This window comes from Zingiber officinale, chromosome 6B, assembly GCF_018446385.1.
Source record: "Zingiber officinale cultivar Zhangliang chromosome 6B, Zo_v1.1, whole genome shotgun sequence".
Classification (NCBI taxonomy): domain Eukaryota; kingdom Viridiplantae; phylum Streptophyta; class Magnoliopsida; order Zingiberales; family Zingiberaceae; genus Zingiber; species Zingiber officinale.
In genome coordinates this window covers 103,266,028-103,281,908 of record NC_055996.1, presented here as the reverse complement: position 1 = coordinate 103,281,908, position 15,881 = coordinate 103,266,028, and the positions used below count along the sequence as shown (strand labels likewise).

Genomic DNA, 15,881 nt, shown 5'->3' with positions numbered 1-15,881 from the left:
CGGGTTGAAGATCAGCGCAGGTTAGGGCTGCAGGTCTGCGAGTTGGAGGCCTGGAAATGCGAACCACAGGTGCAGGCTGGTGCGGGGACACAATGGATCGAAGGAGCTAAGTAATACGGGTGCGGAGAATCTCAACGGTCCGTCAGGGGTAATCATTACATACCAACGATGCGAGTGAAGGCGAAGGTTCCTGAAACGAAAAGATGCCCTCATAACCAGTAGTAGCCTGCCAGCTGTCCCTCATTACAGGACAAAACCCAAGTGCGAAGGCGAAGGTTCCTAACAGAAAGATGCTTTCACAACAAATAGCAGCGCGACAGGTGTCCAGGACTAGAGGACAAAGCCGGGCGTCTAACGTTTTCTGACAGGGGGGCAGGTTCTAGCAGGAGGACGCATAAAAGGGGAGAAATCCCTCGTACGCAGGTACGCGCACACACTCCCTCGTCACTTTTTTCCACAACTGTTTTCCTTTTCTCCTTCTGTCTGCTTTTTTCTGGGGAAAAAGGACCTGACTTGAGCGTCGGAGGGCCTGATCCGGGGACTTTTTCCCTGGGTTTTGGTCTCTAACGTGAGAAGGAGGATCGTCTGAGTGTGCGCAGGGTCCTGCAGCCGCATCAACCACCCGTGGGGAGCCTGCACCGCCCGCGACTTTCCGTCAACGCCCAGTCCACCGCGACCGGCCTTCGTCTGACTCAGCTTCCGGACGAGATCATTAGGATTGACAATATCATAAGAAATTTCTATAAATATCATCGACCGATAATTTTAAAAAAAATATTTTTCTTAATATTTTAACTAAGATCAACTATAATATTTATTTATTTATCAATTTAATATTAAAAATAAATTAATTTTATATAAAGAAGATTCATATATATTTATCTATTAGACTAATTCATAGCTGACTGCTAACTGAAATGAAAATTTTTAACAGAGTATAGGCCCGTTTGAGTTTTGATGTATGTCGTATTATAATAAATCTGCCATTTACTCACCAAGTGAGCACCGTGGGATGAATTCGTCAATATACAAATACAATGCGATTGGCTATGAAATTTTGAGAATGGTCCGGCCCATTGAGAAGTGAACCGGCCCAAAAGTGAAGAAACCCTTTTCTTTCTCCTCAAGTCTCCCTCGTTGCTTCGATTTCTCCGAGTTTTCGACAGCGGAGTTATCTACTTCTCATCTCACCTCCCCGCCGCGCCGCCTGGTCGGCCACCGTCGCCATGTCCTTCTTCGCCAAGAACCAACTCTTGGGCGCTCAAATCAAGACAGCGGCCGTCGCCTCTTCCTCTCCTCGGAGGCGTAGATCTCCCGCTCCTTCCGACGATCGATCTCTCGCACTTAAAACCTCCGTCTGGGGAGCTTGCAAGAAATCTCTCGCTGTATTTTCAATTTCTGCTGCTTCCTTCGCCGCAGCTGGAGGAGGGGGGTTCGTTCTGCTAGCTTCCTCCCCTCCTCCTCCTGTGCCCCCTATTGACGGCGGAGGCTGTGGTGGAGGCGGCGGTTGGTTCGGAGGCAGTGATGGCGGTGGGTTCTGGTCCAACCTGTTATCCCCATTGGCGGCGCATGCGAAGGAGGACGAAAGCCCCGAGTGGGACTCCCATGGCCTCCCGGCCAACATCGTCGTCCAGCTCAACAAGCTGAGCGGCCTCAAACGGTACAAGATCTCCGATATCTTCTTCTTCGACAAACGCCGGTCAACCATCGTCTCCGGCTCGGAGGACTCCTTCTTTGAGATGATGACTCTGCGTCCCGGTGGCGTCTACACCAAGGCTCAGCTCCAGAAGGAACTCGAAAATCTAGCCTCTTCAGGAATGTTCGAGAAGGTCGACCTCGAAGGCAAGACGAAGCCCGACGGCACTCTGGCCATCACGATGCCGTTCACTGAGAGCACGTGGATGTCTGCTGAGTCGTTCCGATGCATCAATGTTGGACTGTTGCCGCAGACGAAAGTGATGGAGATGGACGCGGACATGACGGAGAAAGAGAGATTGGAGTTCATGCGTGCACAAGACCGGGAGTACAAGAAGAGGATTGATCGGTCGAGGCCGTGCTTGCTTTCTGATGACGTGAAGAAGGAGATTGTTCGGATGCTGAACGAGAAGGGGAAGTTGAGCGCTAGAACGCTGCAAACAATTCGTGACCGAGTGCAAAAATGGTACCACGACGAAGGGTATGCGTGCGCTCAGGTGGTCAATTTTGGGAACCTGAACACAAGGGAATTGGTATGTGAGGTTGTGGAGGGTGATATCACGCAACTTGACGTCCAGTTCTTGGATAAACTTGGAAACACGACTGAAGGAAACACTCAGCTTGCTGTCATTCGCCGGGAGTTGCCCACACAGGTATATTCGTTTTTCATTGTGTCTTCTAATTATTCATAGTCTCTTCTCTGGTATGATTACTTGCGATATTTTTTTTTCTTCTTTTTCTCCGAAATTAAAATGCAACTCTAGTTTAGGTTATAGGTCTTCTTCTTTGTTAGTTTCTTTGCATTTAGTGAATTAGCGACAAGAGATAAGAGTGGCGAGACTTGTAAATTGTTAAAACAAGAGTTGGATGCGTAGTGAAGGACCAATGGAGGCTTCCACTAGGTTAAAGTCTATCGAGTAAATATTTAGAAATCCTATATTTTTATTTTAAATGACCAGAGGGAGTGTTTTTTTTTAAAAAATCTCTCCTAAAGTTAAAAGAGTAGGAATTGAAACTTGTTTTTCCTGAGTAATTGTGAGCAGTAAAAGAAGAGATCATGCTAGTATTTTGTTATTATTCTCTTGGAATTTGGTTAAAGGTAGGATTTGATTGGAGGAAATCTTCTGTTGGTGGCAACATTTATTTTTTTCGCACAAGTTGGGTCTAGTGGTTGTGGATCATAATCATGTTTCTTGCACTTTATATGTTAAATCACTCCTAGAAGATCTCCAAAACAATCACCTGAATTTTTGAGAACATTGACACAATCAAACATATTTTTTTGGTGAAATCTGTGCCAAACTATTTTTAGACTGCCTATTTTTGCATTGGAAAGAGGCCAAGATACCAACATTTGCTTGTTCTAGTGGTAAGCAAGTGAGATTCCAAGGACTTTTGGTCTAAGTTTGGAGGTGCTCCTTATCACTCGTGCTCCAAATGGGGAATTGTCCCACAACCAATGTGGTGTAGGTACACCTCATTGTTAAAGACCCTTAAAAAAAAGCTACGATGATTTATAAAATATTACTTTTTCACACATGATCATATCTGTCTCTAGTTCATCAACTAGAAAACATATTTGCAACTTGTATGGTTTCAATAACTTTAATGGCTTATTTTGTTCCACTAAGTTTATACAATTTAGTAAATCTAGTCATTGATCAATAACAAGTGATACTTCTACCTACTTCTTGTGGTTGTAGTTTATATGGATAATTCTATACTGAATTGTGCAGACAAGACCCTAGGATTTATGAAAAAGTTTCCTCTTTAGCCGACTTTATGCTTGGTTATAGAGCTACAAACATATTCAATTAATAACAATTGCATGTTACTTTGTTTTTTTCCCTTCTGCTGATGCAAAATCAGGATGAGGCATTCAAGGAAATAAGGATTCCTCACAGTCATTTGACATTGTTTCCTACCGGTGCACATTTAGTCTAATGCTGCTAGAATATGATAATTTATTTATGGCCAATTTATTATAATGTATACCTTTGATGTGATGCAGCTTCGACCAGGGCATGTGTTTAACATGGAAGCAGGAAAGCAAGTTTTGAGAAACATGAATTCACTTGGTCTATTCTCTAACATAGAGTTGAATCCACGACCTGACGAGAAGAATGATGGAGGAATCATAGTTGAAGTCAAACTTAGAGAAATGGACCAAAAGTCTGCTGAAGTAAGTACAGAATGGAGTTTTGTACCAGGACATAATGGATGGCCAACTCTGGTAATTTCATTCACAGACATCACTGATTGAACTTGTTTCTTTTGTCATGATAACTATCACAAAGTAGTTATACGCAAGTAGCATACTACAATGATTGCACTTATCCTAAAATTTTGGCCATTATTGTTTCTAGGCATCTATTCAGCCTGGCGGAACTGTCTCACTTGATCACCGTAACATTAAAGGATTGAATAGATCAATTTCCTGTTCAATGGCATCGGGTAATCTGCTCAATCCTCAGGTATATGCACATTTCCTTGTTATAACATTACATAGTTCTCTTTTGGTGACATTTTTGAATTATGTTGTTCACTGTCACCACCACCACCACCACCATCAAGTTATGTCTGTGCCAACTATAGGTTTGCTACTTGAATCATATTTCTTCTTGGAGCTCTAGCTCTATGTGAGACTCTATAACTAATAATATTCAAATCAATTAAATTATTTTTATCCAATCTCTCTTTACCCTTTGCACCTTCCCTCTAATTGATTCAACTCTTCAAAATATAAAATGTTTTGGTTACCTTTAAACATGCCCATAGTATCTTAAACTATTTTTGCTCATTTTATTATATATTTGAGATACACCGAATTTGCTTGAATATAGGTATTTTTTATTTATGTTTTTTTAGTAACTACACACATCCATCTTAGCATTCCTGTATGTGCTACTCTAGATTTTCTAAATCTTGCTTCATTATTAGTCCATTCTGATTTATAAAGTATTATGATTTCATGAATACTCATCTGGAATTCTGCATAGATGCTTACACCTTGCTTCCTATGAGGGAGCGAGAGTAGACATAGAGAAGAGAGAGTACTAAATTTGGAGGGAAAGAACAGAGATCAATATTAGGAATGAAACCAGCATGAAATTCAGGATGGGCTCCGCCATAGTTTGTAGAATCGTGATCCTACGCAGAATTGATTTAGGGTCAGGATCGGATCGTAGAATCGTACGATCCTACCTAAAACCCTTAAAATCTTATCATACATAATTAATAATTAGAAAAAATACCTAAAATCTCATTTACATATAAATAAATAACTAATTTTGTATATATATATATATGCAATCATTTACACTCAACACCTCAAATTACATTATTACATGTACAAATTTAAATTAACTTGTAATTCAACTATCATTCTCGCATAGTAATAATATTTATATTTTCATATCATAAAATAAAAGAATATAAAATTTTTATTAATACAATAATAATAACACATTCAATGTCAAAAATATTTTCTTTGTTTATAAGATAATTCAATTTAAAGGCAATAAAACACCTAACGTAATAACAGAAGCTATTGAATCATTTGATTCAAATATGAATGTCGGAAATAATCTTCTAAATACTGGTTGATGCCACACAATATTAGACAACAGGCATCCAAAAACTCATTATTTTGGTGAAAAGAAATGATAGAATATTATTGATAAAAAATTAACTCAAAAATAATTAAACATATGTTTAAATAATTTAAAACCCTAATAAGATGAAAAAAAGATAATAAAAAAAGATAAAATCTTCTAGACATCTGAAAAGGATTTAAATGATATTTTTTGGGTTTGAAATAGAGTGGTTAAGGATAAACTTTGAAATTTATTAAAGATCTCTGAACGAGCTTTGATTTGATATATTATAGGCCCCGTGGTTCAATCCGAGTCAAAAGTTATGACATCTCAAAGCTTCCACCGATCCTGCTCCGATTCTTCTCCGATCCTACCGATTCTGTTACGATCCTACCGATCCTGTTGTGGTCCTATTGCAAAAAGTGATTTTGCACGATCTTGGTCACGGTTTTTGCAAACTATGGGCTCCGCCACTCACCCCCTTTACCCACCACTTGTTTCCTTCCTTTTCCCACCACTTGTTTCCTTTATTTGGTCTTTCCGCCATATGAAACACATAAATGCTTATGCCTTGTGTGAATAAAAAACAATCTCCTTTGTGAGAAAAATGAATATGTGCACAAAAGATCATGGATTCATATAAATCTTTTCTGACATTCAACATTTAAGTTATCTATTTATTCTGCATGTAATTTGACCTATCACAACTGTGTAAATATAAACATTAAAAGTACATAAAATTTTAAAAGAAAATCATGCATAATATCATTATTATAAGATGGTATAAATTCAAAAATTTTCAATAACATGTGACATTGATATAATCATTAAAGTTATGTCTCAGTATGCATAAATCCCAATGCAAATTTGGAAAATTTCTTGGTTTGTCAATCAAGTTTATTTTTAGTTATGGCAATCAAGTTTTGATTCTTCCAACCAAGATATGGTGATCCCTCCCTCAGATTGAGATGTGCATTTAGATGCCTAAATGCTTGGGATAACAGGCTGCCATCATAAGAGGGATTTTGAACTAAGAAAATAGACCAAAGCTAAAACAAGGAATTATGAACCTGACTATCTGTTAAGTATAATGGAAACTATGGTTTAGTTTGACTCACACCATAATGCTCTCTTCCTCAGGATGATCTGTCTTTCAAGCTTGATTATGTGCACCCTTACCTGGACGGCGTGACAAATCCTCGCAATCGAACCTTCCGTGTTAGTTGCTTTAACAGCAGGAAGTTGAGTCCTGTTTTCACTGGTGGACCAGGTGCTGAGGAAGTTCCACCCGTGTGGATTGACAGAATGGGAATGAAAGCCAATGTGACCGAGGTATGTTTTACTGTTGGATCAGTAGTCTAGTCCAGTCTGTGATTTCTCTCTTGGATACCATTCTTGTATCAACATCGCAGAACTTCACTCAACAAAGCAAATTCACATATGGACTCGTGATGGAGGAGATTACGACGCGGGATGAAACTTCTACTGTGTGCACCCATGGTGTTCGAGCGTTGCCTGTTGGCGGTTTGAGCATCGATGGACCTCCTACAACCCTCAGTGGGACTGGCACTGATCGGATGGCATTTGCTCAGGCAAACATTACACGTGACAAGACAAGGTTTCTAAATGGTGCCATTGTCGGGGAGAGAGATGTGTTTCAGGTACATATGCCTTTCTTTCAACTTGCCCTTTTTACAATTGTTGTGTTAGATTTTGGTTTCTAATTTTCTAATATTTGCATTTATTAAGCAAACAAACATGGGCATGCCTACATATTTACATAATTCCTTGTTCATATCGCCGCATATATTTGATTAGTTTGTATGCTTTGCCACATATCTTGGCATTCTATAAAACAATAATTTCCGTAGAGTAAATAAAAAGGTCATCACATCTCGATCAAAATATCTTATTACTTGTTTTTTTTATTGTAGTTGGACCAAGGTCTCGGAATTGGTAGCAATTTTCCGTTCTTCAATCGTCACCAGCTCACATTAACCCGCTTTGTTCCATTGAAACAAGTTGAAGAAGGTACTGGTAAATCACCCCCACCTGTTTTAGTTTTACATGGACATTACGGTGGTTGCGTTGGAGACCTCCCGAGCTACGATGCTTTCACTCTCGGAGGACCCTACTCAGTGAGAGGCTACAACATGGGAGAGTTGGGTGCCTGCAGGAACATTCTTGAGGTAAAAGCTTCTCCCACTGCCATCTTCAAAATCTCTATCTCCAAAGGTTCCTTGTTGTTTCCAAAGGAATGCTGTGATTATTTTTCCATCCTATTTCAGGTTGCGGCCGAGTTGCGGATCCCCGTTAGGAACACCCAAGTGTACTTTTTTGCTGAGCATGGAAATGACCTTGGCAGCTCAAAGGATGTGAAAGGAAACCCGACTGAGTTTTTCCGCCGCATTGGACATGGATCTTCCTACGGTGGTGGCATCAAGCTTGGGATGGTAAGAGCAGAGTATGCAGTCGATCACAATTCTGGCACAGGTGCCGTGTTCTTCAGATTTGGCGAGAGATTTTGAGTAGTTCTTAATTCTATCTGAGTGAATTGAAGAACTGTAGTCTTTTTGTATCCATTATATTGAGTTCTTTTGTATCCCATTCAAGTTCTACCCTATTACTTTCTGTGCTGTTCAAGTTTATGAAAAAATTTCATCTGATTCTTATGGAAATCGCCTGAACCAATCAATGCACCCTTAACCATCTCTAGTGCCCACTTTTAAAAAATTTTCAACATTGTTGATGACAACATATGTAAAGATGGAAAATTAAAGTTATTTGATACTCGTTGATGCTAACATTAGCTTTGTATGTTCAGAAAAATCTTTAGGAAAATGCATGAAAAGTACATTTGATTGTTTAGTAAATGATAATTGTTTAGAAAAAGCAGTACCACAGCTCGGAGTTTCTCGTTTTCCTCTGTAGTTGCTTCAACTCAGAGCCGAGGAGGGAGTGGAGCCGAGCTGAGAGGGTTGCGGGCACTCGAAGGGTTCGTCTCCCGACTATTGATGCACCCGACAATGGAGAAGAAGAGACGAGATGGAGAGAAAATTAGAGTACAGGTATACCTTTCCTATCTATTTCTTCTCGCATCTCCACTTGATAATAGGCACTTAGTCCTCCATTTTAACCCCTTGGAACACTTTCACCTCCGTTCGAAGATGACAGCGGACGGATCAAGGAGTATTCGTTTGTCACCGTAGTGCACCTCGTTACACTCTTTTTTTTTTTCCACAAGGAGCTGCGGCTTTGTGACCGGCGAACAACAAGTTCTATGGCCGTTGTTCTTGGGCGGCAGCACTCTACTGGCGGAGCTTCACCTTGGCTGGAGCACGGCCTGAGTTCAGCAGCCAACAGTTGGAACAGCAACATCCGGCAAACAGCAACTCCTTCCAGCCAACAGTGGAAGGAAACAATCAGCTTGCCATAATTCGCCGGGAGCTGCCCGCACAGGTATATTCGTTTTTCATTGTGTCTTCTAATTATTCATAGTCTCTTCTTGGTGCGATTGCTTGCAACATTTAGGTCTTGTTTTTCTTTTGTTAGTTTCTTTGCATTTAGTGAATCATAGCGACTAGAGATAAAAGTGACGAGACGTGTAAATTGTTAAAATAAGACTTGAATCAATGGTGGCTTCCACTAGGTTAAAGTCCATTGAGTAAATATTAAGAAATTCAACATTTAAAAAAAACATGAGCAGAGAGAGGTCTCACCCATTGAAAATCATAGATGTCGTCCTTACGAAACATCATGAAATCGTCCGTCGTCCCACTGAAATATCATGATATCGTCCCATCCATTGAAAATCACAGGCGTCGATCCTTTCCACTGAATTCATACAAAGGAAAAAAGACTCTTCCTGTATATTTTTTCTCTGTCCAAAAAGGCTTTCCAGTGAAGTCGTGGGCATCCCACTGAAGTCGTTGCTATGAATTCACTCAAAGGATATCTAACCTACTCCCGCTAAAGATAGGTTAGATATTTTTGCTCTTTGTAGAAACAGATTCCTGTTTCTTGATCTTTGTAGAAACAGATTCCTGTTTCTTGATAGGTTAGATATTTTTGCTCTTGTAGAAATAGACTCTCCGCTTTCGAAGACTTTCCAAATCAAGAAACAAGAGTTTGTTTCTACAAGGAGCAAAAATATCTAACCTATCTTCACTAGGGAGTAGGTTAGATATCCTTTGAGTGAATCCATAGCGACGACTTCAGCGGGATGCCTGCGACTTCACTGGAAAGCCTTCGGACGGAGAAAAAAAATATATAGGGGGGGTCTTTTCCTTTGTGTGAATTTAGTGGGAAGGACCGACGCATGTGATTTTTAGTGGGTGGGATGATATCATGATGTTTCAATGGGATGACCGGACGACTTCATGATGTTTCAGGGGGACGACACCTGCGATTTTCAATGGGTGAAACCCCTTTGCTCATTTTTTTTTTAATGTTGGATTTTTTGACATTTACTCAATGGACTTTAACCTAATGGAAGCCAGCATTCGTCCTTCCCTACGCATCCAACTCTTGTTTTAACAATTTACACATCTCGTCACTCTTAAGCAAGCCATCATACCAGAGATTATGAATAATTAGAAGACAATGAAAAACGAATAACAGGACTGCCAAATCCCTTGCCTCCGATCGTATGTGCTCCAGATAATGCAACTAGTTCTCGTGGCCAACAACCTTGCATATTTATTTCAGCAAAATATAAACATTTTCATATTTATGATTCAAGGATGAGAATAATGAATTTTGCATCTAAGCATAACAATTCATGGGTTACGTGTCACAAACATTATTGTATTCGCATTTATAGAGTTAGCAGAAGGGTATTATGTAAGTTTCCGTGGGATGAACTAAAAATTAAACCAGTCATGTAAATGCAGGACTCACGAAAAGCCTTTCTTCAAAAAAACACTCCTTTAGACCAGAGGCATCTAGAGTTTCTTCAGGAAGTCTTCCTTCAGGACCTGGTGTCCTAGAAGGAACTATATCCATTCAGCTAAGAATTGAGCAGGATCGACTATTTCCATAATTAGAATAAGGAAATATAGAAGAATCAATTTGCATTCTTGAAGTTGTTTTTATAGCCAAGCTACCACGTTGTTAACATGGTATTACCATCTGAAGTCTGTCTTGGCATTTGGTATTTAGAGATGCAAAGTTCGATAAGTAACAAAACGAGATAGGACCATGCACCTGACATCTATCCGACCTAACTAAAGAGGAATAGTTGATCCTCCACGGAAAGAAACAGCCTGAGCACCAGATACAGCAATCAAATCCGCCCATGATACTAGACATCAAAAAATCCACGTTTATGAGGGCAAAAAAAAAAAAAAAAAATGTCCATGCAAAAGAATTGATGTTTTCCTGCTCTGCACCTGGGTGAGTTTTTTCAATCTCCATCTTTGCTTTCGTCAAATACCTACAAAGACGTGTCCAACAAATTGGAGCCCGTTAAGGATCTGAAAATCAATTAGTTTAAAAGCACTCACACTAGCCAGGATAATGATGCACCTCTTTATACCTACATGTGTCAATGTTCATGGCTAATTATATTTTAACGGGACATGCATATCTATGACAAGATAGTAAAAATTTCTGTCGTACAATCCATCTATCGATCATGCCTCGTATGTATTATTTTCCAAAAGGACGTCGAGAGATACTGTGGTAGTCCCGTTGCTTGGCCAAGCGGGGTAGTCGTTCGGTCGGGATCCCTCTGCTCCGTCCATGGCTAGGTTCCCTGCTCGACCGAGACTCCTTCGCTCTGTTGGCCTACGTGTCCTCCCCTGTTCGAACAAGCTATCCAATCTCAGTGTTCTGTTCCTCTATATTGAGCATCTGATTATCTTGTCGTATTATCCTAAGTTAAACAGGTGGTCCGCCTGGACACGTCTCGTGTCGGTCGGGTATTAACTATATTGACCAACCATTACAATCGTCCTCCGTTCGGCTCTTTAACGTCTTGGCGTTGATCACCTTGACTTTGATCTCCACTTTGACAGTTGATCTTGTGCCAAATGGACTCCCTATATCGCCGCATCACTTGTCATTACACAATGAATGCTAGTGGGTGATGTTCTTCCATTTATAATCACCAACCAAAGTTGTCATTACATGAGTCTGGTACAACCTCAACCACTCTAACTCCCTAAGTCAGTAGTCAGTGTTTTTTTTTTCCCACCTCAAAATCGCTTTCCCAAACTAGTGTAGCTTCAGCATCAAAGTCAGGGTTGGAAGAAGAAGAAGTAGAGTTGAGAGAGACCATCTCCCTGCCTTTCGAAGAGAACTCCGGTGGCTAGTGTTGATTCTGTTGCTTGTTCCCGTAGGGCCTATTCCTCCGAGAACTCCATTTGTAGTGTTGGTTGTCGTCGGGGTGAAGGTGCTTGGTGTAAGTGAACTTGGCGGAGAGAGTGTAGTTGTCGGTGTGCTTGAAGTTCCTGCCGCACTGGTGCAAGGCAAAGAAATAGAGAACATGATTAAGCTCCACTCAAATTCCCTATAATAAAATCAGTCTGTGGCTACATTATGATTGAAGTATAATAACATTGGATAAGAACACAATGATGTAAGCAATTTTCATAACAGGATCACCTACTTAAACAGTTAAACTCTTAGGAATCGCCATTTTCTCCAAAGTCTATTTTAAGAATTTGCTATGATAGTTTTATATCGGTCGATAATTTAAATCCTCTTATGTGAAAACATCCATTATATACTTAATCTCATTTACCTCCAAGCTTCTCCAGAGTTAATTTTGCCAGTGTACAATTACTACCAGTTCCTTTCATGTTTCACCATCCTCCCCAAAATGGGGAAAGCGTCCTCTAGACTATGATTTGCACAAAGAACACTCATTCCCTAGCTTCACCGTGATTTGTGTAAACATAAATTCTTTTCATAGATTTAGAAGTTGCGATATTTAGTTTCTAAGCTCTTTGTGCCTACTTGTAATGGCCCAAAGGTGGAGAACATGTGAATGATTAATCAATGTAAGAAAAACTTATCCTGATAGTTTGCCTCTTTCTGTAGACCACATAAAGCATTATGCTGATTTAGACACTTGTTCAAACCATACTTAATTTTATATGTACGAATAGTGGAAGATAGATAAGTTAAGGTTTAGAACCTTAGATCTTAACTTGGACCAGTCAAATTGTGATTGCACTCTTCAAGTGCACTCCATCGATCTTTCTTTACTCTCATTTCTAGTTCTAGTGGAACTTTCATCCTTTTCTTTCTTGGTGTGACTGTCTTTTCCTTTCATTATTCAAGCAGGTGAACAACTCTGTAAAATCTTGTGTTTAGCATGTATAAAGACCAGGACTTAATCGACTCAGCTATAGAGTAAATTAGCGAAAAAAATAGGATTCGACAAATAAGATCATAAGAACATCAGATAAGATCTTGTTCATAAAATAAGCATACAACAGGTACTTGGCAGAATAGAGAGGAATGGTAGATTATATTCTCCTAATCTTTCAAAATGCTAAAGAGGAGCCAGGCAGAGGAGAATCAGAATATAAGAGAAAGGTGCTTTAAAAAGTTAGGTTGGATGCTTTTGTAAACTGGAAATTCTGTAAGCCTCTGAAGTTTTGACCTTGTTAAACATTTACCACAGTAGTTATGAACATCATAAATCAACATGACAATCTAAAGGTATAAAATTTTAACCTCTATAAGATTTTCTCACAAAAAGCACAATAGCACATTACTGCAAATAATAGGCAAAAAGCATTCTGATATCTATATTTATGTGCAAGCTTGCAAGATGAAGTGGTAAACTGTGAACAGAATTTTGAACAGAACAGTTCAGTGTTGTAATAAAAGATGAATTATTATCAATGCTATGTAGTGTAAGGATGAATCTAATTCAATACTGAACTCACTAACAAACTATAGTGCCTACTACTCAGGCCTAGTAGTAATCTGGTTATGCTGGTATTCTAAAATTTAGTTACGGAGTCCTATTTGGTTATGCTGAGAAGAATATTCTGGAATCTAGTTATGCTGGGGAGATAACGCCGGGTTGCCGAGGATACTGATTGAAGGCTTATTGTCGGGGATCCGAGAAGTCATTCACATGCCAAGAGTAATGACACTGTGTAATACCCCGGTTATGAGATTCTAGTTAAGTATGGCTTAAAAGGTTAGATGGTATTTTCCATATCACCAAGGTGCACCTTCCTTTTCGGAAGCCCAAACTCAAAGAACTCCAAAGTTAAGCGTGCTTGGCTTGGAGAAATCTGAGGATGGGTGACCTCCTGGGAAGTTTTCTAGGGTGCGTGCGAGTGAGGACAAAGCATGCTGAAAGGACCTCCGGTGGTCTGTGGAGCTAGTCGTCAACCCGATGAGTAATTCAGGTAGCGTTCCCGGTTCAGTTCGGGTGGGGCCCGCCTGAGCCGGGGCGTTACAGATGGTATCAGAGCGACCTTGCGACCGTGAGTGCGCCTGTGGCAGAAGCACCCAGGGCACCACCTAGCGAGGGAGATTCTGGGATTTGTTTGTGGTGTGATTTGTGGTTACACAACGAGGACGTTGTGTCTTTAAGTGGGGGTGATTGTAATACCCCGGTTATGAGATTCTAGTTAAGTATGGCTTAAAAGGTTAGATGGTACTTTCCATATCACCAAGGTGCACCTTCCTTTTCGGAAGCCCAAACTCAAAGAACTCCAAAGTTAAGCGTGCTTGGCTTGGAGAAATCTGAGGATGGGTGACCTCCTGGGAAGTTTTCTAGGGTGCGTGCGAGTGAGGACAAAGCATGCTGAAAGGACCTCCGGTGGTCTGTGGAGCTAGTCGTCAACCCGATGAGTAATTCAGGTAGCGTTCCCGGTTCAGTTCGGGTGGGGCCCGCCTGAGCCAGGGCGTTACACACTGGTTGTTGAGGGCGCATGAGGAAGACGACTGAAGGATGTGAAGAAGACATCCACCACTGGTCTAAGACCGAGCGGGGAAAGCGGTCTGCCAGCGAGGACGAGCGGTGGAAGATATAGCATCGTCGAAGCCATCGCCAGTGTCCGTGCAGAGAAGCCGCGTTTGTTTGGAGGCCGGGTCCTCAATCCACAAAATGTGATATTCCGTTTACATGTATGGGTGGAAATTGATGGTTACAAGTGGGGACCATCAATCCCATCAATGTATGTAAAGGGATCATCCCCTGATCCGTAAAATCGGACCAGAGGATCTCAACTGTTTTGTCTAGATTATTAGCAAAGCCCTACTAGGTTAATTAGGGTTGATGTGGCGATATAGGGAGGTCCACTTGACATGGGGTCAATTGCCAATATGGAAGTCAAAGTCAAGATAGTCAACGTTAAAGTGTCAAAGGGCCGAGCGGAGGATAATTGCAACGGCCGGTCAGGACGGTTAATACCCGATCGACGCGAGACTTGTCCGAGCGGACCACCTGTCCAACTCGGGATAATATAACAAGATACTCAGACGCTCAATATGGAACAACAGAACGCCAAGGAGATCGGAGAGCTTGTTCGAATGTGGAGGTCATACTACTACACAGTCACCGCAGGGAAGAACGACTGAGACAGAGCGGAGGGGGCCTAGCCGAGCGGATACCCTGCTCGCCAAGCAGCGAGATTTGTCCATCAACGGAGCCAAGTCTTGGCTGAGCGGATACCCCGCTCGACCAAGTAGCGGGACTATGGTCGTATCACTCGATATCCTTGGAGATAGTGTTGCTTACACAAGACATAGTTGACATGCGGATCATACGATGCAAGCTTCTACTATTTTGTTAGGATATGCATGCCCTGTTAAGGTATGGTATCATAGACACTTTTCTGATATGTCTCTTCATGAGACATATTGAAGAATGTGCCCACATCTCAAGGAACATGCACGTCGCCCACCAAGGCTCTATATAAAGGGGGTCCATTATCGATGAAGGTACGCGTTATTCACTGTTGCGCCTACGTTACTGTTGCTTCGCTTTTCTTCTACACTTCCGATGACTGATTTGAGTGTCAGAGGGCTAATGCCGGGACCCCTTCTTTGATTTGGCATTGACGTGACTTATTTTGCAGAGTGGAGCGAGGTCTATAAGTGGTCAACGAAACTATTACATCTTCAGTTTTCCACCTTCCCACTTTCGGACATGATCAAGAGTTATTACGATTATCACGTGAGGAGGAGGAGAGCAGAAAGGAGATATTCGGTCGCATTTTCCGCCCGAATCACCTACATTCCTTCGATCCTCCTCCTGGGCACGGAGATAACCGTCCTGCTATGATATAACCCTAATTAGCCCGGAAAGTCGCGGTTGTTTGACTCCTCCTCTTCCTCATGGCCACGATGATAACTGCAGCTGGATTGGAGAGGACGAGATGGATGCCTAACATTTTTATAGTATTGTCTCCACGTCTTTGTATTTGGGGAGATTATCGACGAGAGGATGCTGTTTTCGTTCGAGCAAACATGTAAATAATTTGATATCATATTAAAAGGATTAAAAAAACCAATAATTCATCGTGTTATTGTAATGGAAATTAGTAAATTAATGAGTCATTAAGGAGCATAGGAGTTAGAACCTGGAACTCAAACAGGAAGAATTGCTCACCTCTA

The 15,881-nt window shown here is 41.0% G+C and overlaps 1 protein-coding gene and 1 long non-coding RNA gene across 2 annotated transcripts; both read left to right on the top strand.

Moving 5' to 3' along the window:
• The first annotated feature begins 1,137 nt into the window (after positions 1-1,137).
• On the top strand, positions 1,138-7,969 carry LOC121988580 (protein TOC75-3, chloroplastic-like). Its single transcript, XM_042542073.1, has 7 exons — positions 1,138-2,348; positions 3,707-3,928; positions 4,062-4,169; positions 6,432-6,623; positions 6,704-6,952; positions 7,226-7,480; positions 7,580-7,969. The coding sequence occupies exons 1-7, from the start codon at positions 1,227-1,229 to the stop codon at positions 7,817-7,819; spliced, it is 2,388 nt and encodes a 795-aa protein (XP_042398007.1). The 5' UTR covers positions 1,138-1,226; the 3' UTR covers positions 7,820-7,969.
• Positions 7,970-8,115: 146 nt separating this feature from the next.
• On the top strand, positions 8,116-10,068 carry LOC121988581. The gene is made up of 2 exons (XR_006114050.1): positions 8,116-8,359; positions 8,536-10,068. It is a non-coding gene; the product is annotated as an uncharacterized LOC121988581 (long non-coding RNA).
• The last annotated feature ends 5,813 nt before the right edge of the window (positions 10,069-15,881 follow it).